The 22926-nt window shown below is 40.9% G+C and overlaps 1 protein-coding gene across 1 annotated transcript in view; it reads right to left on the bottom strand.

Moving 5' to 3' along the window:
- The window catches only part of LOC128643708 (phosphatidylserine decarboxylase proenzyme, mitochondrial), a 139173-nt gene extending 116708 nt beyond the window's left edge, over positions 1-22465 (bottom strand). The window contains exon 1 of the mRNA XM_053696539.1: positions 22323-22465. Coding sequence (XP_053552514.1) covers positions 22323-22375 — 53 coding nt within the window. The 5' untranslated portion in view covers positions 22376-22465. The remainder of the gene's footprint in view (positions 1-22322) is intronic.
- Positions 22466-22926: the final 461 nt, after the last annotated feature.

Below are 22926 nucleotides of genomic sequence, written 5' to 3'. Positions count from 1 at the left end.
TGATACTGTTACACACCTGTACTTGTCTATGTCACAGATTCAGTCTGTAACTACTAACTGCAGTGATTGTTACACAGTGTTACCCCTAACTTAGTGCTGATACTGTTACACACCTGTACTTGTCTATGTCACAGATTCGTCTGTAACAACTAACTGCAGTGATTGTTACACAGTGTTACCCCTAACTTAGTGCTGATACTGTTACACACCTGTACTTGTCTATGTCACAGATTCAGTCTGTAACAACTACTAACTGCAGTGATTGTTACACAGTGTTACCCCTAACTTAGTGCTGATACTGTAAAACACCTGTACTTGTCTATGTCACAGATTCAGTCTGTAACTACTACTACTGTAGTGATTGTTACACAGTGTTACCCCCTAACTTAGTGCTGATACTGTTACACACCTGTACTTGTCTATGTCACAGATTCAGTCTGTAACTACTAACTGCAGTGATTGTTACACAGTGTTACCCCTAACTTAGTGCTGATACTGTTACACACCTGTACTTGTCTATGTCACAGATTCAGTCTGTAACTACTACCTGCAGTGATTGTTACACAGTGTTACCCCTAACTTAGTGCTGATACTGTTACACACCTGTACTTGTCTATGTCACAGATTCAGTCTGTAAACTACTAACTGCAGTGATTGTTACACAGTGTTACCCCTAACTAGTGCTGATACTGTACACACCTGTACTTGTCTATGTCACAGATTCAGTCTGTAACAACTACTACTGCAGTGATTGTTACACAGTGTTACCCCAACTTAGTGCTGATACTGTTACACACCTGTATTGTCTATGTCACAGATTCAGTCTGTAACAACTACTACTGCAGTGATTGTTACACAGTGTTACCCCTAACTTAGTGCTGATACTGTTACACACCTGTACTTGTCTATGTCACAGATTCAGTCTGTAACTACTACTGCAGTGATTGTTACACAGTGTTACCCCTAACTTAGTGCTGATACTGTACACACCTGTACTTGTCTATGTCACAGATCAGTCTGTAACTACTAACTGCAGTGATTGTTACACAGTGTTACCCCTAACTTAGTGCTGATACTGTAACACACCTGTACTTGTCTATGTCACAGATCAGTCTGTAACTACTACTGCAGTGATTGTTACACAGTGTTACCCCTAACTTAGTGCTGATACTGTTACACACCTGTACTTGTCTATGTCACAGATTCAGTCTGTAACTACTACTGCAGTGATTGTTACACAGTGTTACCCCCTAACTTAGTGCTGATACTGTTACACACCTGTACTTGTCTATGTCACAGATTCAGTCTGTAACAACTACTAGCTGCAGTGATTGATACACAGTGTTACCCCCTAACTTAGTGCTGATACTGTACACACCTGTACTTGTCTATGTCACAGATTCAGTCAGTAACAACTACTAGCCTGCAGTGATTGTTACACAGTGTTACCCCCTAACTTAGTGCTGATACTGTTACACACCTGTACTTGTCTATGTCACAGATTCAGTCTGTAAACTACTACCTGCAGTGATTGTTACACAGTGTTACCCCTAACTTAGTGCTGATACTGTTACAACACCTGTACTTGTCTATGTCACAGATTCAGTCTGTAACTAGCTAGCTGCAGTGATTGTTACACAGTGTTACCCCCTAACTTAGTGCTGATACTGTTACACCACCTGTACTTGTCGTATGTCACAGATTTCAGTCTGTAACAACTACTAACTGCAGTGATTGTTACACAGTGTTACCCCCTAACTTAGTGCTGATACTGTTACACACCTGTACTTGTCTATGTCACAGATTCAGTCTGTAACAACTACTAGCTGCAGTGATTGCTACACAGTGTTACCCCCTAACTTAGTGCTGATACTGTTACACACCTGTACTTGTCTATGTCACAGAGTCAGTCTGTAACTACTAGCTGCAGTGATTGTTACACAGTGTTACCCCTAACTTAGTGCTGATACTGTTACACACCTGTACTTGTCTATGTCACAGATTCAGTCTGTAACTACTAGCTGCAGTGATTGTTACACAGTGTTACCCCTAACTTAGTGCTGATACTGTTACACACCTGTACTTGTCTATGTCACAGATTCAGTCTGTAACTACTAACTGCAGTGATTGTTACACAGTGTTACCCCCTAACTTAGTGCTGATACTGTAACACACCTGTACTTGTCTATGTCACAGATTCAGTCTGTACACTACTAGCTGCAGTGATTGTTACACAGTGTTACCCCCTAACTTAGTGCTGATACTGTTACACACCTGTACTTGTCTATGTCACAGATTCAGTCTGTAACTACTACTAACTGCAGTGATTGTTACACAGTGTTACCCCTAACTTAGTGCTGATACTGTAACACACCTGTACTTGCCTATGTCACAGATTCAGTCTGTAACTACTACTAGCTGCAGTGATTGTTACACAGTGTTACCCCTAACTTAGTGCTGATACTGTTACACACCTGTACTTGTCTATGTCACAGATTCAGTCTGTAACTACTACCTGCAGTGATTGTTACACAGTGTTACCCCCTAACTTAGTGCTGATACTGTTACACACCTGTACTTGTCTATGTCACAGATTCAGTCTGTAACAACTACTAGCTGCAGTGATTGTTACAGTTTTACCCCCTAACTTAGTGCTGATACTGTTACACACCTGTACTTGTCTATGTCACAGATTCAGTCTGTAACTACTACTAGCTGCAGTGATTGTTACACAGTGTTACCCCTAACTTAGTGCTGATACTGTTACACACCTGTATTTGTCTATGTCACAGATTCAGTCTGTAACTACTACTAGCTGCAGTGATTGTTACACAGTGTTACCCCCTAACTTAGTGCTGATACTGTAACACACCTGTACTTGTCTATGTCACAGATTCAGTCTGTAACTACTAACTGCAGTGATTGTTACACAGTGTTACCCCCTAACTTAGTGCTGATACTGTTACACACACCTGTACTTGTCTATGTCACAGATTCAGTCTGTAACTACTACCTGCAGTGATTGTTACACAGTGTTACCCCCTAACTTAGTGCTGATACTGTTACACACCTGTACTTGTCTATGTCACAGATTCAGTCTGTAAACTACTAAGCTGCAGTGATTGTTACACAGTGTTACCCCTAACTTAGTGCTGATACTGTTACACACCTGTACTTGTCTATGTCACAGATTCAGTCTGTAACAACTACTAACTGCAGTGATTGTTACACAGTGTTACCCCCTAACTTAGTGCTGATACTGTTACACACCTGTACTTGTCTATGTCACAGATTCAGTCTGTAACAACTACTACCTGCAGTGATTGTTACACAGTGTTACCCCTAACTTAGTGCTGATACTGTTACACACCTGTACTTGTCTATGTCACAGATTCAGTCTGTAACTACTACCTGCAGTGATTGTTACACAGTGTTACCCCTAACTTAGTGCTGATACTGTTACACACCTGTACTTGTCTATGTCACAGATTCAGTCTGTAACAACTACTAGCTGCAGTGATTGTTACACAGTGTTACCCCTAACTTAGTGCTGATACTGTAACACACCTGTACTTGTCTATGTCACAGATTCAGTCTGTAACTACTAACTGCAGTGATTGTTACACAGTGTTACCCCCTAACTTAGTGCTGATACTGTTACACACCTGTACTTGTCTATGTCACAGATTCAGTCTGTAACAACTACTAGCTGCAGTGATTGTTACACAGTGTTACCCCCTAACTTAGTGCTGATACTGTAACACACCTGTACTTGTCTATGTCACAGATTCAGTCTGTAACAACTACTAACTGCAGTGATTGTTACACAGTGTTACCCCTAACTTAGTGCTGATACTGTTACACACCTGTACTTGTCTATGTCACAGATTCAGTCTGTAACAACTACTACTACCTGCAGTGATTGTTACACAGTGTTACCCCTAACTTAGTGCTGATACTGTTACACACCTGTACTTGTCTATGTCACAGATTCAGTCTGTAACAACTACTAACTGCAGTGATTGTTACACAGTGTTACCCCTAACTTAGTGCTGATACTGTTACACACCTGTACTTGTCTATGTCACAGATTCAGTCTGTAAACTACTAACTGCAGTGATGATTGTTACACAGTGTTACCCCTAACTTAGTGCTGATACTGTTACACACCTGTACTTGTCTATGTCACAGATTCAGTCTGTAACACAACTAACTGCAGTGATTGTTACACAGTGTTACCCCTAACTTAGTGCTGATACTGTACACACCTGTACTTGTCATGTCACAGATTCAGTCTGTAACAACTACTAGCTGCAGTGATTGTTACACAGTGTTACCCCTAACTTAGTGCTGATACTGTACACACCTGTACTTGTCTATGTCACAGATTCAGTCTGTAACAACTACTACTGCAGTGATTGTTACACATGTTACCCCTAACTTAGTGCTGATACTGTTACACACCTGTACTTGTCTATGTCACAGATTCAGTCTGTAACTACTACCTGCAGTGATTGTTACACAGTGTTACCCCTAACTTAGTGCTGATACTGTAACACACCTGTACTTGTCTATGTCACAGATTCAGTCTGTAACAACTACTAACTGCAGTGATTGTTACACAGTGTTACCCCTAACTTAGTGCTGATACTGTAACACACCTGTACTTGTCTATGTCACAGATTCAGTCTGTAACTACTACCTGCAGTGATTGTTACACAGTGTTACCCCTAACTTAGTGCTGATACTGTTACACACCTGTACTTGTCTATGTCACAGATTCAGTCTGTAACAACTACTAAGCTGCAGTGATTGTTACACAGTGTTACCCCCTACTTAGTGCTGATACTGTTACACACCTGTACTTGTCTATGTCACAGATTCAGTCTGTAACAACTACTAGCTGCAGTGATTGTTACACAGTGTTACCCCCTAACTTAGTGCTGATACTGTAACACACCTGTACTTGTCTATGTCACAGATTCAGTCTGTAACAACTATTAACTGCAGTGATTGTTACACAGTGTTACCCCTAACTTAGTGCTGATACTGTAACACACCTGTACTTGTCTATGTCACAGATTCAGTCTGTAACAACTACTAACTGCAGTGATTGTTACACAGTGTTACCCCTAACTTAGTGCTGATACTGTAACACACCTGTACTTGTCTATGTCACAGATTCAGTCTGTAACTACTACCTGCAGTGATTGTTACACAGTGTTACCCCTAACTTAGTGCTGATACTGTTACACACCTGTACTTGTCTATGTCACAGATTCAGTCTGTAACAACTACTAACTGCAGTGATTGTTACACAGTGTTACCCCTAACTTAGTGCTGATACTGTAACACACCTGTACTTGTCTATGTCACAGATTCAGTCCTGTAACTACTACTAGCTGCAGTGATTGTTACATAGTGTTACCCCTAACTTAGTGCTGATACTGTTACACACCTGTACTTGTCTATGTCACAGATTCAGTCTGTAACTACCAACTGCAGTGATTGTTACACAGTGTTACCCCCTTAGTGCTGATACTGTTACACACCTGTACTTGTCTATGTCACAGATTCAGTCTGTAACAACTACTACCTGCAGTGATTGTTACACAGTGTTACCCCCTAACTTAGTGCTGATACTGTAACACACCTGTACTTGTCTATGTCACAGATTCAGTCTGTAACTACTAGCTGCAGTGATTGTTACACAGTGTTACCCCTAACTTAGTGCTGATACTGTACACACACCTGTACTTGTCTATGTCACAGATTCAGTCTGTAACAACTAACTGCAGTGATTGTTACACAGTGTTACCCCTAACTTAGTGCTGATACTGTTACACACCTGTACTTGTCTATGTCACAGATTCAGTCTGTAACAACTACTACTAACTGCAGTGATTGTTACACAGTGTTACCCCTAACTTAGTGCTGATACTGTAACACACCTGTACTTGTCTATGTCACAGATTCAGTCTGTAACTACTACTAGCTGCAGTGATTGTTACACAGTGTTACCCCCTAACTTAGTGCTGATACTGTTACACACCTGTACTTGTCTATGTCACAGATTCAGTCTGTAACAACTACTAACTGCAGTGATTGTTACACAGTGTTACCCCCTAACTTAGTGCTGATACTGTTACACACCTGTACTTGTCTATGTCACAGATTCAGTCTGTAACTACTACTAGCTGCAGTGATTGTTACACAGTGTTACCCCCTAACTTAGTGCTGATACTGTTACACACCTGTACTTGTCTATGTCACAGAGTCAGTCTGTAACTACTACTAACTGCAGTGATTGTTACATAGTGTTACCCCCTAACTTAGTGCTGATACTGTTACACACCTGTACTTGTCTATGTCACAGATTTAGTCTGTAACTACTACTAACTGCAGTGATTGTTACATAGTGTTACCCCCTAACTTAGTGCTGATACTGTTACACACCTGTACTTGTCTATGTCACAGATTCAGTCTGTAACAACTACTACCTGCAGTGATTGTTACACAGTGTTACCCCTAACTTAGTGCTGATACTGTAACACACCTGTACTTGTCTATGTCACAGATTCAGTCTGTAACTACTAACTGCAGTGATTGTTACATAGTGTTACCCCCTAACTTAGTGCTGATACTGTTACACACCTGTACTTGTCTATGTCACAGATTCAGTCTGTAACAACTACTAACTGCAGTGATTGTTACACAGTGTTACCCCTAACTTAGTGCTGATACTGTAACACACCTGTACTTGTCTATGTCACAGATTCAGTCTGTAACTACTACTAGCTGCAGTGATTGTTACACAGTGTTACCCCTAACTTAGTGCTGATACTGTTACACACCTGTACTTGTCTATGTCACAGATTCAGTCTGTAACTACCAACTGCAGTGATTGTTACACAGTGTTACCCCCTTAGTGCTGATACTGTTACACACCTGTACTTGTCTATGTCACAGATTCAGTCTGTAACTACTACCTGCAGTGATTGTTACACAGTGTTACCCCCTAACTTAGTGCTGATACTGTTACACACCTGTACTTGTCTATGTCACAGATTCAGTCTGTAAGAACTAACTGCAGTGATTGTTACATAGTGTTACCCCTAACTTAGTGCTGATACTGTTACACACCTGTATTTGTCTATGTCACAGATTCAGTCTGTAACTACTAACTGCAGTGATTGTTACATAGTGTTACCCCTAACTTAGTGCTGATACTGTTACACACCTGTACTTGTCTATGTCACAGATTCAGTCTGTAACAACTACTACTAACTGCAGTGATTGTTACACAGTGTTAACCCCTAACTTAGTGCTGATACTGTTACACACCTGTACTTGCCTATGTCACAGATTCAGTCTGTAACTACTAGCTGCAGTGATTGTTACACAGTGTTACCCCTAACTTAGTGCTGATACTGTTACACACCTGTACTTGTCTATGTCACAGATTCAGTCTGTAAGAACTAACTGCAGTGATTGTTACATAGTGTTACCCCTAACTTAGTGCTGATACTGTTACACACCTGTATTTGTCTATGTCACAGATTCAGTCTGTAACAACTACTAGCTGCAGTGATTGTTACAGTGTTACCCCCTAACTTAGTGCTGATACTGTTACACACCTGTACTTGTCTATGTCACAGATTCAGTCTGTAACTACTAACTGCAGTGATTGTTACACAGTGTTAACCCCTAACTTAGTGCTGATACTGTTACACACCTGTACTTGTCTATGTCACAGATTCAGTCTGTAACAACTACTACTAACTGCAGTGATTGTTACACAGTGTTAACCCCTAACTTAGTGCTGATACTGTTACACACCTGTACTTGCCTATGTCACAGATTCAGTCTGTAACTACTAGCTGCAGTGATTGTTACACAGTGTTACCCCTAACTTAGTGCTGATACTGTTACACACCTGTACTTGTCTATGTCACAGATTCAGTCTGTAACAACTACTAACTGCAGTGATTGTTACATAGTGTTACCCCTAACTTAGTGCTGATACTGTTACACACCTGTACTTGTCTATGTCACAGAGTCAGTCTGTAACTACTACTAACTGCAGTGATTGTTACATAGTGTTACCCCTAACTTAGTGCTGATACTGTTACACACCTGTACTTGTCTATGTCACAGAGTCAGTCTGTAACTACTACTAACTGCAGTGATTGTTACATAGTGTTACCCCCTAACTTAGTGCTGATACTGTTACACACCTGTACTTGTCTATGTCACAGATTCAGTCTGTAACAACTACTAGCTGCAGTGATTGTTACACAGTGTTACCCCCTAACTTAGTGCTGATACTGTTACACACCTGTACTTGTCTATGTCACAGATTCAGTCTGTAACTACTAGCTGCAGTGATTGCTACACAGTGTTACCCCCTAACTTAGTGCTGATACTGTTACACACCTGTACTTGTCTATGTCACAGATTCAGTCTGTAACTACTACTAACTGCAGTGATTGTTACACAGTGTTACCCCCTAACTTAGTGCTGATACTGTTACACACCTGTACTTGTCTATGTCACAGATTCAGTCTGTAACTACTAGCTGCAGTGATTGCTACACAGTGTTACCCCCTAACTTAGTGCTGATACTGTTACACACCTGTACTTGTCTATGTCACAGATTCAGTCTGTAACAACTACTAACTGCAGTGATTGTTACACAGTGTTACCCCTAACTTAGTGCTGATACTGTAACACACCTGTACTTGTCTATGTCACAGATTCAGTCTGTAACTACTACCTGCAGTGATTGTTACACAGTGTTACCCCTAACTTAGTGCTGATACTGTAACACACCTGTACTTGTCTATGTCACAGATTCAGTCTGTAACAACTACTAACTGCAGTGATTGTTACACAGTGTTACCCCTAACTTAGTGCTGATACTGTAACACACCTGTACTTGTCTATGTCACAGATTCAGTCTGTAACAACTACTAGCTGCAGTGATTGTTACAGTGTTACCCCCTAACTTAGTGCTGATACTGTTACACACCTGTACTTGTCTATGTCACAGATTCAGTCTGTAACAACTACTAGCTGCAGTGATTGTTACAGTGTTACCCCCTAACTTAGTGCTGATACTGTTACATACCTGTATTTGTCTATGTCACAGATTCAGTCTGTAACTACTACCTGCAGTGATTGTTACACAGTGTTACCCCCTAACTTAGTGCTGATACTGTTACACACCTGTATTTGTCTATGTCACAGATTCAGTCTGTAACTACTACCTGCAGTGATTGTTACACAGTGTTACCCCTAACTTAGTGCTGATACTGTTACACACCTGTACTTGTCTATGTCACAGATTCAGTCTGTAACAACTACTAACTGCAGTGATTGTTACACAGTGTTACCCCTAACTTAGTGCTGATACTGTAACACACCTGTACTTGTCTATGTCACAGATTCAGTCTGTAACTACTAACTGCAGTGATTGTTACATAGTGTTACCCCCTAACTTAGTGCTGATACTGTAACACACCTGTACTTGTCTATGTCACGGATTCAGTCTGTAACTACTACCTGCAGTGATTGTTACACAGTGTTACCCCTAACTTAGTGCTGATACTGTTACACACCTGTACTTGTCTATGTCACAGATTCAGTCTGTAACTACTAACTGCAGTGATTGTTACACAGTGTTACCCCTAACTTAGTGCTGATACTGTAACACACCTGTACTTGTCTATGTCACGGATTCAGTCTGTAACTACTACCTGCAGTGATTGTTACACAGTGTTACCCCTAACTTAGTGCTGATACTGTAACACACCTGTACTTGTCTATGTCTGTAACTACTAGCTGCAGTGATTTTATTAGAGACAGAGATGAGTATTTTGCATTAGCCTTTTCCTTTACTGCTCAACAGCAATTCAAAGTAACAATGAATAATTTAAACATTTAACATAGAGATAACAGAAATGAATACAGTGACCAATGAAATACAACCCTGGATGTTGTGATCTAAAGCAGACCAATGAGAACAGTTTATTTGGTTATAAAGTGTCCAAATAGTAACCCAACTGCCTGTCTTCACTTTGCTGCTCTCAGAGATAAGTATCAGTTGTTTGAAACAAATGCATCCCAGGCAATAAAATGTACAATTGGTAATTGTTGTTTTTTTATTCCAGTTAAATAATAATTATTTTATGATTTCACCTTTATCTTGTATTTTATTTATTTATGCTTTTTATTTTCTGTCTCCTTTTGTTTTCTATGTTAAGTTATTTTGTTTAAGGCTCTTTATTTTGCTTTCTCCTTATTTTAGTCATTGTTTTGCTGCTGTTTTTATTGTAATATTTCTTCTTATTCTTACCTTATTGCCTTCTGAAGCCCTTAATTCCTTTGTCGCTTCTATACTTTAGTCCTTACAACTCCCTTGCTGTTTGTTCCGGCTGTCTCCATTTTCCTTCAGTGTTGCGTGTAGGCCACGCCCCCTTGTAGTGACGCATCCAGTTTCTCTTACTGATCCGACATAGATGTTTTCCCGCTTCCTCTCTCTTCAGACGGTCCGCCCTCTTGCCTCAGAACTTGTTTATTGTGACAGATATTACTTGTTAAACGGTTTGCCTTAGCTTTAGCTTTCTGACAGTTTATCACTAATAGTTTTTAAGGTTTTATTGACAAGTTTTTATAAAAACATTAATTTACTATAATTATAATTTTTTTTATATCAATATGTCTGCAGATGAGTCTCACTCTTTTTCTAAAGTCTATTCAAAACATGATAGGCAATTCTATTAAAGATTTGCAAAGTCAGTTTAAGACAGTTGTTCAATCTTTCAGTGAGAATGCTAATCCTCCTAAAAAGGCAAAAGAAAAAGCATTTATCTAAAAAATACAAAAATATTTTACTAAAAAGTAAATTTGATAAAGGAGCCTCTAGTCTGAGTTAATTCTCTTTTTACAAAAGAATAAAATGATTTCATCTTAATCAGATTCTGATGACGCAGCTCCTATTAAAAAAGCAGCCAAGAGGAATGTAGACTTAGGGGTCTATTTATCAAGCACTGAATGGAGCTTGATGCTCCGTGTTTCTGGCGAGCCTTCAGGCTTGCCGGAAACATAACTTATGTTTTATATCCTGTCCGCCTGCTCTGAGGCGGCAACAAGAAATCAACCTGATCGAATACGAACGGGTTGATTGACACCCCCTGCTAGCGGCCGATTGGCCGCAAATCTGCAGGGGGCGGCTTTACACAACCAGTTCACAAGAACTGCTGGTGCAATGATAAATGCTGACAGCGTATTCTGTCGGTATTTATCGATGTGCAGCGGACATCTGCTATAGCAGATCATGTCCGTCCACACAATGATAAATGGACCCCTTAGTCTCTACATCTGAGTTTTCAGACTCCAGCATGGATACTGATGATTATTCTTTGCAATCTGTATATACTCAAGAGTTTTCAGACAGCTCTTCATTTAATTATTCTCCCAAAAAAGAAAAAAATGTAAAAAGTCAAATAAAAAACCTAAAAAGAATTAGATTGATAATGATGGACAGAAATATTTAGATCCTGAAGATTTACAGCACCCTCGCTCCTCTAATTGGAGACCTTCAAAGAGGGTTTCATAAATTTCTGGACCATTATATGAGGACATCTCTTTCAGTGAAAGCCAGGTCCACTCTCAGGGCAGAATGCCCTAGGCCAGACTTACCTCATAAATCTTCTGTTATGCCAGAAGTAGATGCAAATATAGTAAAGTTTGTAGGTAGTTAGGTACTAAAAATTTTAACATTAAAAAAGGCCTGACTATTTTTAAAAGTATGCCAGGATAGGTTCCTATACATTTTAGGACCAATTACAAAGATGTTTGAATTGACAGAAGAGGCTATAGTTAATAAATCTATGTTGGATCCATATATAATGAGACAATGGATTCAACGTTCTATTTATTTGATGGGAGATGCTAATACGGCATTATCTACACAACATAGAAGAACTATATTATGCAAAATTGACCCAAAAATATCAGACTTTGCTCCTACGGAAATGGGACCTCATACTGAGGGTTTACTTTTTGGTGACTTAGGTTTAAAAGAATTAAACTCATACGTCAACACGTTTTAATTCATTAAAGTTAAAACCACTTCTAAAAAGATTTTTTATAGTCAACCTAACCGTGTTTTTGACTGGGCCGGGAAAGGGAGAGGCCGTTTTCCTGGTTGACCATACTTCACTTATAGGCCTCAGTTTCAATCCTTCCCTCCTCCAAATCCATCCCTCACAAACTTTTTCCCCTCAAGAACCCGTCCATGGAATCCAAGGTTTTCCAGATCAAGATCTCGTCCTAGACCATTCTCGGGTAAGACTCATATCTTTACACAACACAATTTTTTTCCCACAAAAAGTTGGAGGAAGATTGTCCCTTTTTATAAAAAAATGGACTTGAATAACATCAGATGTTTGGGTCATTCTGACTGTTTCAGGTTTTCTCCTAGATTTTGTATCTCCTCCTTTTCAAAGTTATCCTCCAAACCCAATTGTTTTTTTTCAAAAACAGAAACAAATCTTTCAGATCAAGAAATAGTAAATCTTCACCTAAAACAGGCTATAGAACCAGCCCCAAACAACAAAGATTCTTTTCTCAGCAACATGTTTTTTGTGAGAAAGAAAGAAGGATCTCTCCATCCCGTGATATATCTGAGGAATCTGAATGCCTTCCTTTCTTACAATCATTTCAAGATAGAGGGAATACATCTTCTGAGAAATTGTCTTATGGACAAAGACAGGTTAGTAAGACAAGATCTAACCGATGCTTATTTAACAGTCCCTATTCATCCTTCTCATAGCAATTTTCTCAGTTTTTGTTTGGAGCAATTTGATTTGGCAGTTTACTTGTCTCCCTTTTGGTTTGTCATCAGCCCCTTGGGCTTTCACAAAAATGTTGAAACCAGTGGTAGCTTGGTTGAGATTAAGGGGCATTCGTCTAATCATATATTTGGACAATATACTTCTTATGAACCAGGATCCTTATCTTCTCTTATCTCATTTAAAAACAACTATGGGTATTATGAAGAACTTAAGTTTTCTTATCAATTACAAAAAATTGTTTTTTTTCTAGGTTTTCTTATAGATACTAACTTATCTACCCTGAGTCTTCCTTTAGAGAAAATAAAGTTAGAAATTTCTCATCTTTTAAAGAAATATTTATTTTCCTATCAGGACTCTTGCGAGAATTTTGGGACTTCTTTCTTCCTTGATTCAAGCAATTTTTCCAGCCCCATTACATTACAGAGCTTTACAAAGATTAAAAATCTTTTATTAAAGGAAGGGTTTCTCTTATTCTTACAGGATTTCTTTGTCAGAAGAAACCAAAATTGATTTGGTGGCTTTCCAATATAGAAGCTTGGAATGGCAAAGCTATATTCGGAAAGGCATCGGATGCGAGCAATTCAGGTTGGGGCGCCAGATGTGGTTCTCAAATTACTGGGGGCAAATGGTCAATTTCAGAACACAATTTGCACATAAATTGTATGGAATTGATTGCAGGTTCTTTTGCGATTAAAAAGTTTTATCAAACAGAACTCCCCAATATCTATCCTATTAAGGATGGACAATATTTCTATTCAAGCAGAATATATTCCGGGTCTCTTGAATACAGAAGCAGATTGGGGTTCCTGTTATATATCAGACTCAAGCGATTGGAAATTACATCCAGATCTTTTTCAAAATTTACAATTTATCAGAGGTCCTTTCTCGATAGATTTATTTGCGTCTCGCCTGAATTATCAAATTCTTCCTTTTTACAGCTGGCGTCTGGATCCAGAAGCCCTAGCAGTAGATGCATTTCTCCAAACCTGGCCGCTTCAGGGAGTGTATGCATTTCCACCTTTCTCGAAGATACCTCGAGTTTTGAATGTCGCCAGGAGGAGCAAGATTTTGCTTTTTCGGATATCCCCATTTTGGCCGACCCAGTCCTGGTACCCCATCTCTATTGGAAATGTCAATTCAGTTACCAGTTCTTCTACCTCTTGTTCCTTACCTCCTCTTAGATCCAAACTGAGATTCTCACAACCTAGTACTTCAAGGTTCTCTCCAACTTATTGCATGGACAATTTCAGGGGATCCTGGGCTTCCGAAGGTCTTTCTTCATCAGCTAAATCTTTATTGCAAGACGCATGGATTAAATGTGTAATGAGTGAAGCAGGTATTGCTAAGTCTTTCTCTTCTCATTCCATAAGGGGAGCCGCTGCTTCTAAAGCTTTTTGTAAATCGGCATCTCTTCAAGAAATTGTAAATGCTGCTGATTGGTCTTCAGACTCAGTTTTTAGACAATTTTATTTAAACCCATCAGTTCTTTACCTCAATGTTTATTAGATTGATATTTATTTATGTTTAGCTTTAAACTTGCAAAATAGGAGTCTCTGTCCTTGTAATAAAATTCCGATTATCCTAGCTTTGTGAAGGAATAATTTAAATTTTATTAAAGAGACAGAGACGAGTATTTTCCCTCCCTATACCCTATTGGTGTGTGTGTGTATATATATATTTATTTATTTATTTATTTATCTTGATAATTAATTTTGTATAGATTTCAGCTCCAGGTCCCTCCTCTACAGGATTCTGAACCTCTGTGTCATCCAAATGATATTCTCCAAGTTCAAGATTCATGTGGTGAATTTTCTTCACGTTCCATAGGATTCCATCCTCCTCGTCAAGTTTCCTCCGATGGACTGTGTTTCACGTTTTTTCGATACTTTTTATGGTTTTTACTTATGTTTTTTGTCTCAGTTTATGGACTTGTATGTGAAGACATTAACAACTTCTTCTTTTCAAGCAGTAAAGTGAAGAGGGGCACTTGGGATACTATTTGGACAGTTTATAACAACATCCAGGGTTGTATTTCATTGGTCACTGTATTAATTTCTGTTATCTCTGTTAAATGATTAAAGTATTCATTGTTACTTTGAATGGCTGTTGAGCAGTAAAGAAAAAGGCTAATGCAAAATACTCGTCTCTCTCTTTAATAAAATCGAGATTGTTCCTTCACAAAGCTAGGATAATTGAAATTGTTACAAAGTGCTTTCTCCAAAGTTCAGGGCTGAAACTGTTACAATCTTTTTATATATATATATTGTAGCGGTACTCCGCTAGGGGTCTCCCTTCCTCTGTCCAAACCCAGGGATGGCCACCAGATAGTGGGACCAGAGCTATAGTTGCTGAGACCGGGGTCAAACTAGTGGCTATATTTTCCCCAGCTGGGCTGGTCTCAGTAGGCTCCCAGTCAGGTAGCGTCTTCTCTGCCCTGCAGCTCTCTCCTGGCAGGTATCGTCCCCTCTGCCTGTCTGCTTCAAGGCAGGAATAGATCCCTCTGCCTCGCTGCACACTTCCGGCAGGTAGCGTCCCCTCTGCCTATCTGTTTCTAGGCAGGACTAGATCCCTCTGCCTCGCTGCACACTTCCGGCAGGTATCGTCCCCTCTGCCTGTCTGCTTCAAGGCAGGACTAGATCCCTCTGCCTCGCTGCACACTTCCGGCAGGTAGCGTCCCCTCTGCCTATCTGTTTCTAGGCAGGACTAGATCCCTCTGCCTCGCTGCACACTTCCGGCAGGTATCGTCCCCTCTGCCTGTCTGCTTCAAGGCAGGACTAGATCCCTCTGCCTCGCTGCACACTTCCGGCAGGTATCGTCCCCTCTGCCTGTCTGCTTCAAGGCAGGACTAGATCCCTCTGCCTCGCTGCACACTTCCGGCAGGTATCGTCCCCTCTGCCTGTCTGCTTCAAGGCAGGACTAGATCCCTCTGCCTCGCTGCACACTTCCGGCAGGTATCGTCCCCTCTGCCTGTCTGCTTCTAGGCAGGACTAGATCCCTCTGCCTCGCTGCTCCTTTCAGGCAGGTATTGTCCCCTCTGCCTCACTCCTTTCTTCAGGTAGGTATTGATTCCTTTCCCTGCACTGTCTTAAAAAGACAATTGGGGCTCACAAGGCCAGCTCTTTGCATACAGGCCCATAGACTCTCTCTTGCAGGGAAAGGTGCAGCCAGAATGCAGGGCCAGAACCTCTGCTACTGGTATACCTGAAAGAATCAGACAGGACAGACTGTTCCAGAAGAAACTACAACTAATGCTTTATTTCACCCAGGACTAGCTTTTACAAACACACCAGTAAGCTTATGGTGACACACACTCCATAAAACATAAACATAAGAAAACATAAAGAAAACAATATACTAAGGCAGAGCTTTCCAAACTTTTCATGTTGGTGACACTTTTTAGACCTACATCACGACACAGTAATTCAGTTGTACAAACAAACAGGAGGTTAAACTAACTTGTTTTAAGAGATATGGACACGTAAATACATTTAGTTATTATATCATTTATGTATAAGTAACAGTAAGTATGTGCAAGAATTAATAACACCAATAGCTACTTACTATTTAATGGGATGTTTGAGGTTGAAGGGACGAACACAGTTTCTGAATATTTGGTGGAATATTAGATAGACACTCACATTTCATTATCAAGCATTTTTAAGCTTCCACTTCCTATCCATATATCAAGAGCAGGAGCAGCAATGCACTACTGGGAGCTAGCTGCAAAAAAACCCCCACTGACTTCTGTCTTCAGCTCAGCGTTTAAGCTGCCGCCATCAGAGCTCGGTGAGTCCGATTGACTACTGCCCGTGCTACAAACACACTGCTGTCCCACTCACTGACTACACGTGCAGTCATGAGCCAATTAAGGAGACTACACGTGCAGTCACGAGCCAATTAAGGAGACTACACGTGCAGTCAGGAGCCAATGTGCCGCCAATGGGAATAGTTTCAGTTCCCACTGAGCTGCGCCAACAGGTTAAGATGATCTGTGACCCCCTAGGTATCAATCACGTGTCAACCATGTGATATGCGTAGCAGGCAGGCGGGAAGTCAGAAACCAAAAAAAAATATTAAAAAAATTTGTGCTGAAGCAGGGACACACCTACACACTGCTGACGACACACTAGTGAGTCACGTTACACAGTTTGTACTGAACCAGGGACACACCTACACACTGCTGCCGACACACTAGTGAGTCACGTTACACAGTTTGTACTGAAGCAGGGACACACCTACACACTGCTGCCGACACACTAGTGAGTCACGTTATAATTTGCATACCTCTAGCTCATTGCATATTTTATCAACTTTATGTCTGCCATTATGTTAAGTTAGTGTAAGCAGATCTTGCCCATTTATCTGTCTATTTGTTTAATGGTTTTATTTCACCCCTGGTATACCTCAGTCTTATCTCTGTAATATTTTATTGATGCTTTTTTTTTGTTTCTGCATGATTGACCCTTAGCTTAAATGTACCCTCCCACTCCTTTAACACACTCTTGCTGGACCATCATTAACCTAATATCTCTCTCTCTCCTTCAGCTTGATTTCAAACACATCCTCTTCCAAAACTCAGAGAAAATACACAGACTTTTACACTCAGCTGCTCCAATTGCCCTCTAACTTACAACAGGTAGCCTCCTGGAAAACAGCTTCCCTCCCACCCACCCCAAGCTCATTTCCTCATTTATAGATAGTCTCCCACACAACTTTCACTCCCCTGAAATGACAAGTGCAAACACTGATCAGCACATCCTTCCATTCCCTTAACCCTATAGAATACACAGTACTTTTGTAATGTTTCATATACCTTTTGTTCCCTTATGCAATTGTTACTGTAATTCTGTGTCTTATGTTTTTAACTGGTTCCCAATTCTGTAAAAATGCTCAATATATTCATATTCCTTTTTGCTATCCTTTGTCTCTATAAAAAAACTACACTATTCAATTACTCCTTCTCCCTCTCCACCGGCACTGTTCATTAGCCCATCTCTCTTAAACTCACCTTACTTTTGTACTCATGAACTTTACCTACTCCTAAACACTCTCTCTCCCCCCTGCAGCTCAGCTCAAAAGCAGTCTCACTACTGCAAATCTGTATCTCATCTCATGTCACTCTCCCTCTTGCTTCTACTTACTGCTTAACCTTCTGGCCCTAACAGAAACCTGGCTCTCTCCCCTAGACACAGCATCCACTGCTGCTCTGTCACATGGGGGTCTCCACTTCAGCCACACTCCTAGGTCTGGTAACAGAGAAGGAGGTGGTGTAGGTATTTTACTTTCCTCTCGTTGCACCTTTCAACAAATACATCCTATCTCTTCCCTCACTTTTCCCTCATTCGAAACCCACATGATTCGCTTATTCTCCCCTCTCTCTGTAAGTGTTGCAGTCATATACCGACCCCCTGGCTCCTCAACTCAATTTCTAGATCAATTGGCTGCCTGGCAACCCTATTTCCTTTCCTCAGACACCCCTGCCCTCATTCTTGGCGACTTCAACATCCCCCTTAACAATTCCACTGCCTCATCTGCTAAACAACTTCTGCAACTCACTTCCTCTTTCGGTCTGTCCCAATGGACTGATTCTCCCACTCACAAAGACGGTCACTCTCTTGACCTGATCTTTAGCTATTGATGCACTCTCTCAAACTTCTCAAACTCCCCTTTTCCTCTTTCTGACCACCATCTCCTTACTTGCAACATATCATCCCTTCCTACAACTCTCCCTCCTTCTACTCCTCACACCAAACTTCACAGAAGCATTATGTCTTTAGGTCAGCATCAACTTGCTAATTCCCTTAAACCGCTCCTCTCATCCTTCTCCTCCTTTTCCTGCCCTGAACAATCTGCCACTATAATTCCACCCTTTTATCCATCCTTGACAATCTCGCACCTCTTACCATTGCTCGGAAATCACACACTCATCCACAGCCCTGGCATAGAAGTTCCCGTACTGCTGAACGGCATTGGAGAAAATTACGGAGTTCAGCTGATTTTCTTCATTACAAATTCATCTTGAACTCCTACTATTCTGCCCTTAATCTCCACAAGCAACACTACTTCTCTACTCTTATCTCTAATCTTTCTTCAAACCCAAAACGTTTGTTCTCCACTTTCAATACTCTCCTCCGCCCCCTCCCCCACTTCCTAACACAACTTCTCTGTCAGCTCAAGACTTTGCCAGTCACTTCATTAACAAAATTGACTCCATCATACATGAAATCAGCTCTCAACATAATTCCATTCTCTCCCCCCCTCAAATGCTCTCACTCAACCACAACCCTCATAACCTGAAACTTAGTTCATTCTCCCCTGTTACTGAGGAAGAAGTTTCGGCACTTATACTGCGCTCTCACCTCACTACCTGTCCCCTTGACCCTATCCCCTCACAGCTACTACCCTCCCTCTCTGCTACCCTTACCCCTATACTAACACACATTTTCAACCTCTCCCTCAGCACTGGTACATTTCCCTCATCAATGAAACATGCACTGGTCACACCTATCCTCAAAAAACCTTCCCTTGATCCTACCTCCCCATCCAACTACCGCCCAATTTCCCTCCTCCCTCTTGCTTCAAAGCTTCTCAAAAAACTAGTATATGCACGCCTATCCCATTTCCTTACGTTAAACTCCCTTCTTGACCCGCTGCAATCTGGATTTCGTCCCTATCACTCCACAGAGACAGCTACTGTTAAGGTCACCAACGACCTACTTACAGCAAAATCAAAAGGCCACTTCTCTCTGCTTATCCTCCTTGATCTGTCCGCAGCCTCTGACACTGTCGACCACCCTCTTTTGCTCCAAACCGTCCAATCCTTCGGCATCTGTGACACAGCCCTTTCGTGGCTCTCTTCCTACCTATCAAACCGTACCTTCAGTGTAGCCTTCTCTGGGGCCTCCTCTGCCCCGTCACCACTTTCTGTCGGAGTACCGCAAGGCTCTGTCCTCGGTCCCCTTCTCTTCTCAATCTATACGTCATCACTAGGCTCCCTAATAAAGTCCCACGGTTTCCAATATCATTTGTATGCCGATGACAGCTAAATCTACTTCTTTGCACCAGACCTATCTCCTTCCTTGCTAACTCATGTCACTAACTGTCTTTCTCACATCTCTTCCAGGATGTCCTCCCACTACCTCAAGCTAAATCTCTCCAAAACTGAGCTCCTCATTTTCCCCCCTTCTTCCAAAATCTCCACCCCCAATATCTCTATAACTGTCGACAACTCCATCATTACCCCTATCCCGCATGCCCGATGTCTCGGGGTCACATTTGACTCTGATCTTTCCTTCACTCCTCACATTCAGTCCTTGGCTAAAGCCTGCTGCTTTCACCTTAAAAACATCTCCAAAATTAGACACTTCCTTACACAAGACACAACTAAGATTTTAATCCACTCTCTCATTCTTTCCCGCCTTGATTACTGCAACTCTGGTCTCCCCACCTGCCGCCTAGCTCCCTTACAATCCATAATGAATGCCTCTGCCAGACTCATCTTCCTTACATGTCGCTCTTCATCTGCTGCTCCTCTCTGCCAATCCCTTCACTGGCTTCCTCTTGCCTCTAGGATCAAAAACAAAATTCTCATTCTGACATACAAAGCCCTCAACTGCACAGCACCCCCCTATATCTCAGACCTTGTCTCCAGATACTCTCCCTCCAGTCCCCTTCGCTCTGCTCATGACCTCCTCCTCTCCTCCTCTCTGGTTACCTCATCACACTCCCGTTTACAGGACTTCTCCAGACTGGCTCCCATCTTGTGGAACTCTCTGCCTCGCCCCACAAGACTCTCCCCTAGTTTTGAAAGCTTCAAGCGCTCCCTAAAGACTCTACTGTTCAAGGATACATACAACCTATGCTAACCTTACTTTATACCAGTTCCTCTCCTCCATTGCTATCCCCTGAACCCCCTTAGCATGTAAGCCTAAGAGTCCAGATGTTTGTAGATCACCTTCTTAAGAGTGGATTACAACAGTGCAACTCTTGGCAGAGCCCTCTACCCATTTGATCCCTTTAATTGTTTTGTTGTACTCCCCTTTGTTTATAGCGCTGCGGAATCTGTTGGCGCTCTACAAATAACTAATAATAATAATAATAATATGTGTGTGTGTATCTATGTATGTGTGTGTATGTATGTGTGTGTGTGTGTGTGTGTATCTGTGTGTGTGTATGTATCTACAGTTCTGTGTGTATGTATTTATCTATGTATGTGTGTGTGTGCACGGTCTGTATGTATGTGTGTGTGTGTGTGTATATATATATATATGTGTCTGTTAGTGTGTGTGTGTGTGTGTGTTTATATATGTCTGATTTAGTGTTTATGTGTGTATATATGTCTGTTAGTGTGTGTCTGAGTGCACTGTCTGTGTGTGTGGTGTGTGTGTGTGAGAAAATAATAATAATAATAAATATATATATATATATATATATATATATATATATATATATATATATATATATATATATATATATATATATATATATATATATATATATATATATTATGGCTTTCACAGATTATTGGGCTGTTGGGCTGGTCTTCTACAATTTTTCCAGGGCAGCTTTTTATTCCCAGTCCGGCCCTGCAAACTACATGGCATGAACTTATACATGCAGATCCACACACACTACATAGCATACACACACACACACTACATAGCCTACACTTATGCATGCAGATACACACACACTACATGGCTTACACTTATACATGCAGATACACACACACTACATGGCTTACACTTATACATGCAGACACGCACGCATGCACACACACTACATAGCCTACACTTATGCATGCAGATCCACACACACTACATAGCATACACACACACACACACACTACATAGCCTACACTTATGCATGCAGATACATACACACTACATAGCATACACTTATACATGCAGATACACACACACTACATGGCTTACACTTATACATGCAGACACGCACGCACGCACACACACTACATGGCTTACACTTATACATGCAGATCCACACACACACTACATGGCTTACACTTATACATGCAGACACACACATACACACTACATTGCATACACTTATACATGCAGATACACACACACTACACACACACACTACATAGCATATACTTATACATGCAAACACGCACGCGCACACACTACATAGCATACACTTATACATGCAGACACATATACACACTATATAGCCTACACTTATACATTAAGAGATACACACACACACACACTACATTGCTTACACTTGTACAGGCATATATTCACAGTGTACAGGCAGCGTTTGTGTGTGTGTGTATGTACATGTGTACAGGCAGTGTTTGTCTGTGTGTGTGTGTGTGTACATGTGTACAGGCAGTGTTTGTGTGTATGTACATGTGTACAGCCAGTGTGTGTGTGTGTGCACATGTATGTTACAGTTGTGCAAGAGGTTGTCGTTATATTTTAAGATAAGCACACTCACCATTTTTTCGATTTCTGCACCGCACTAAGGCATCGCTTTGTCGTTTTCCTCATGACTATATCATGCAGTCTGTAATACACAATAAAGGTGACAATAAAACACAATTGGCTTGATTTATCAAGCCCTTCTCTCCCATTTGACAGTGCAATCAGTATTTATCAAGCAGCGATCATCAGATCGCTGCTTCCTTACCCTATAACAAACACTACACACACAGTATGACACAGGCTACATGAGGTAACACACAGTAACACTATAACACACACTACACACACAGTATGACACAGACTACATGAGGTAACACACAGTGTAACACTATAACACACACTACACACACAGTATGACACAGGCTACATGAGGTAACACACAGTAACACTATAACACACACTACACACACAGTATGACACAGGCTACATGAGGTAACACACAGTAACACTATAACACACACAGTATTACACAGACTACATGAGGTAACACACAGTAACACTATAACACACACTACACACACAGTATGACACAGGCTACATGAGGTAACACACAGTAACACTATAACACACACTATAACACACACAGTATTACACAGACTACATGAGGTAACACACAG

The sequence above is a fragment of the Bombina bombina genome, unplaced genomic scaffold (assembly GCF_027579735.1).
Source record: "Bombina bombina isolate aBomBom1 unplaced genomic scaffold, aBomBom1.pri scaffold_738, whole genome shotgun sequence".
Lineage (NCBI taxonomy): Eukaryota > Metazoa > Chordata > Amphibia > Anura > Bombinatoridae > Bombina > Bombina bombina.
Note: the sequence above shows the minus strand (reverse complement) of the source record. Positions and strands in the feature narration are given on the sequence as shown.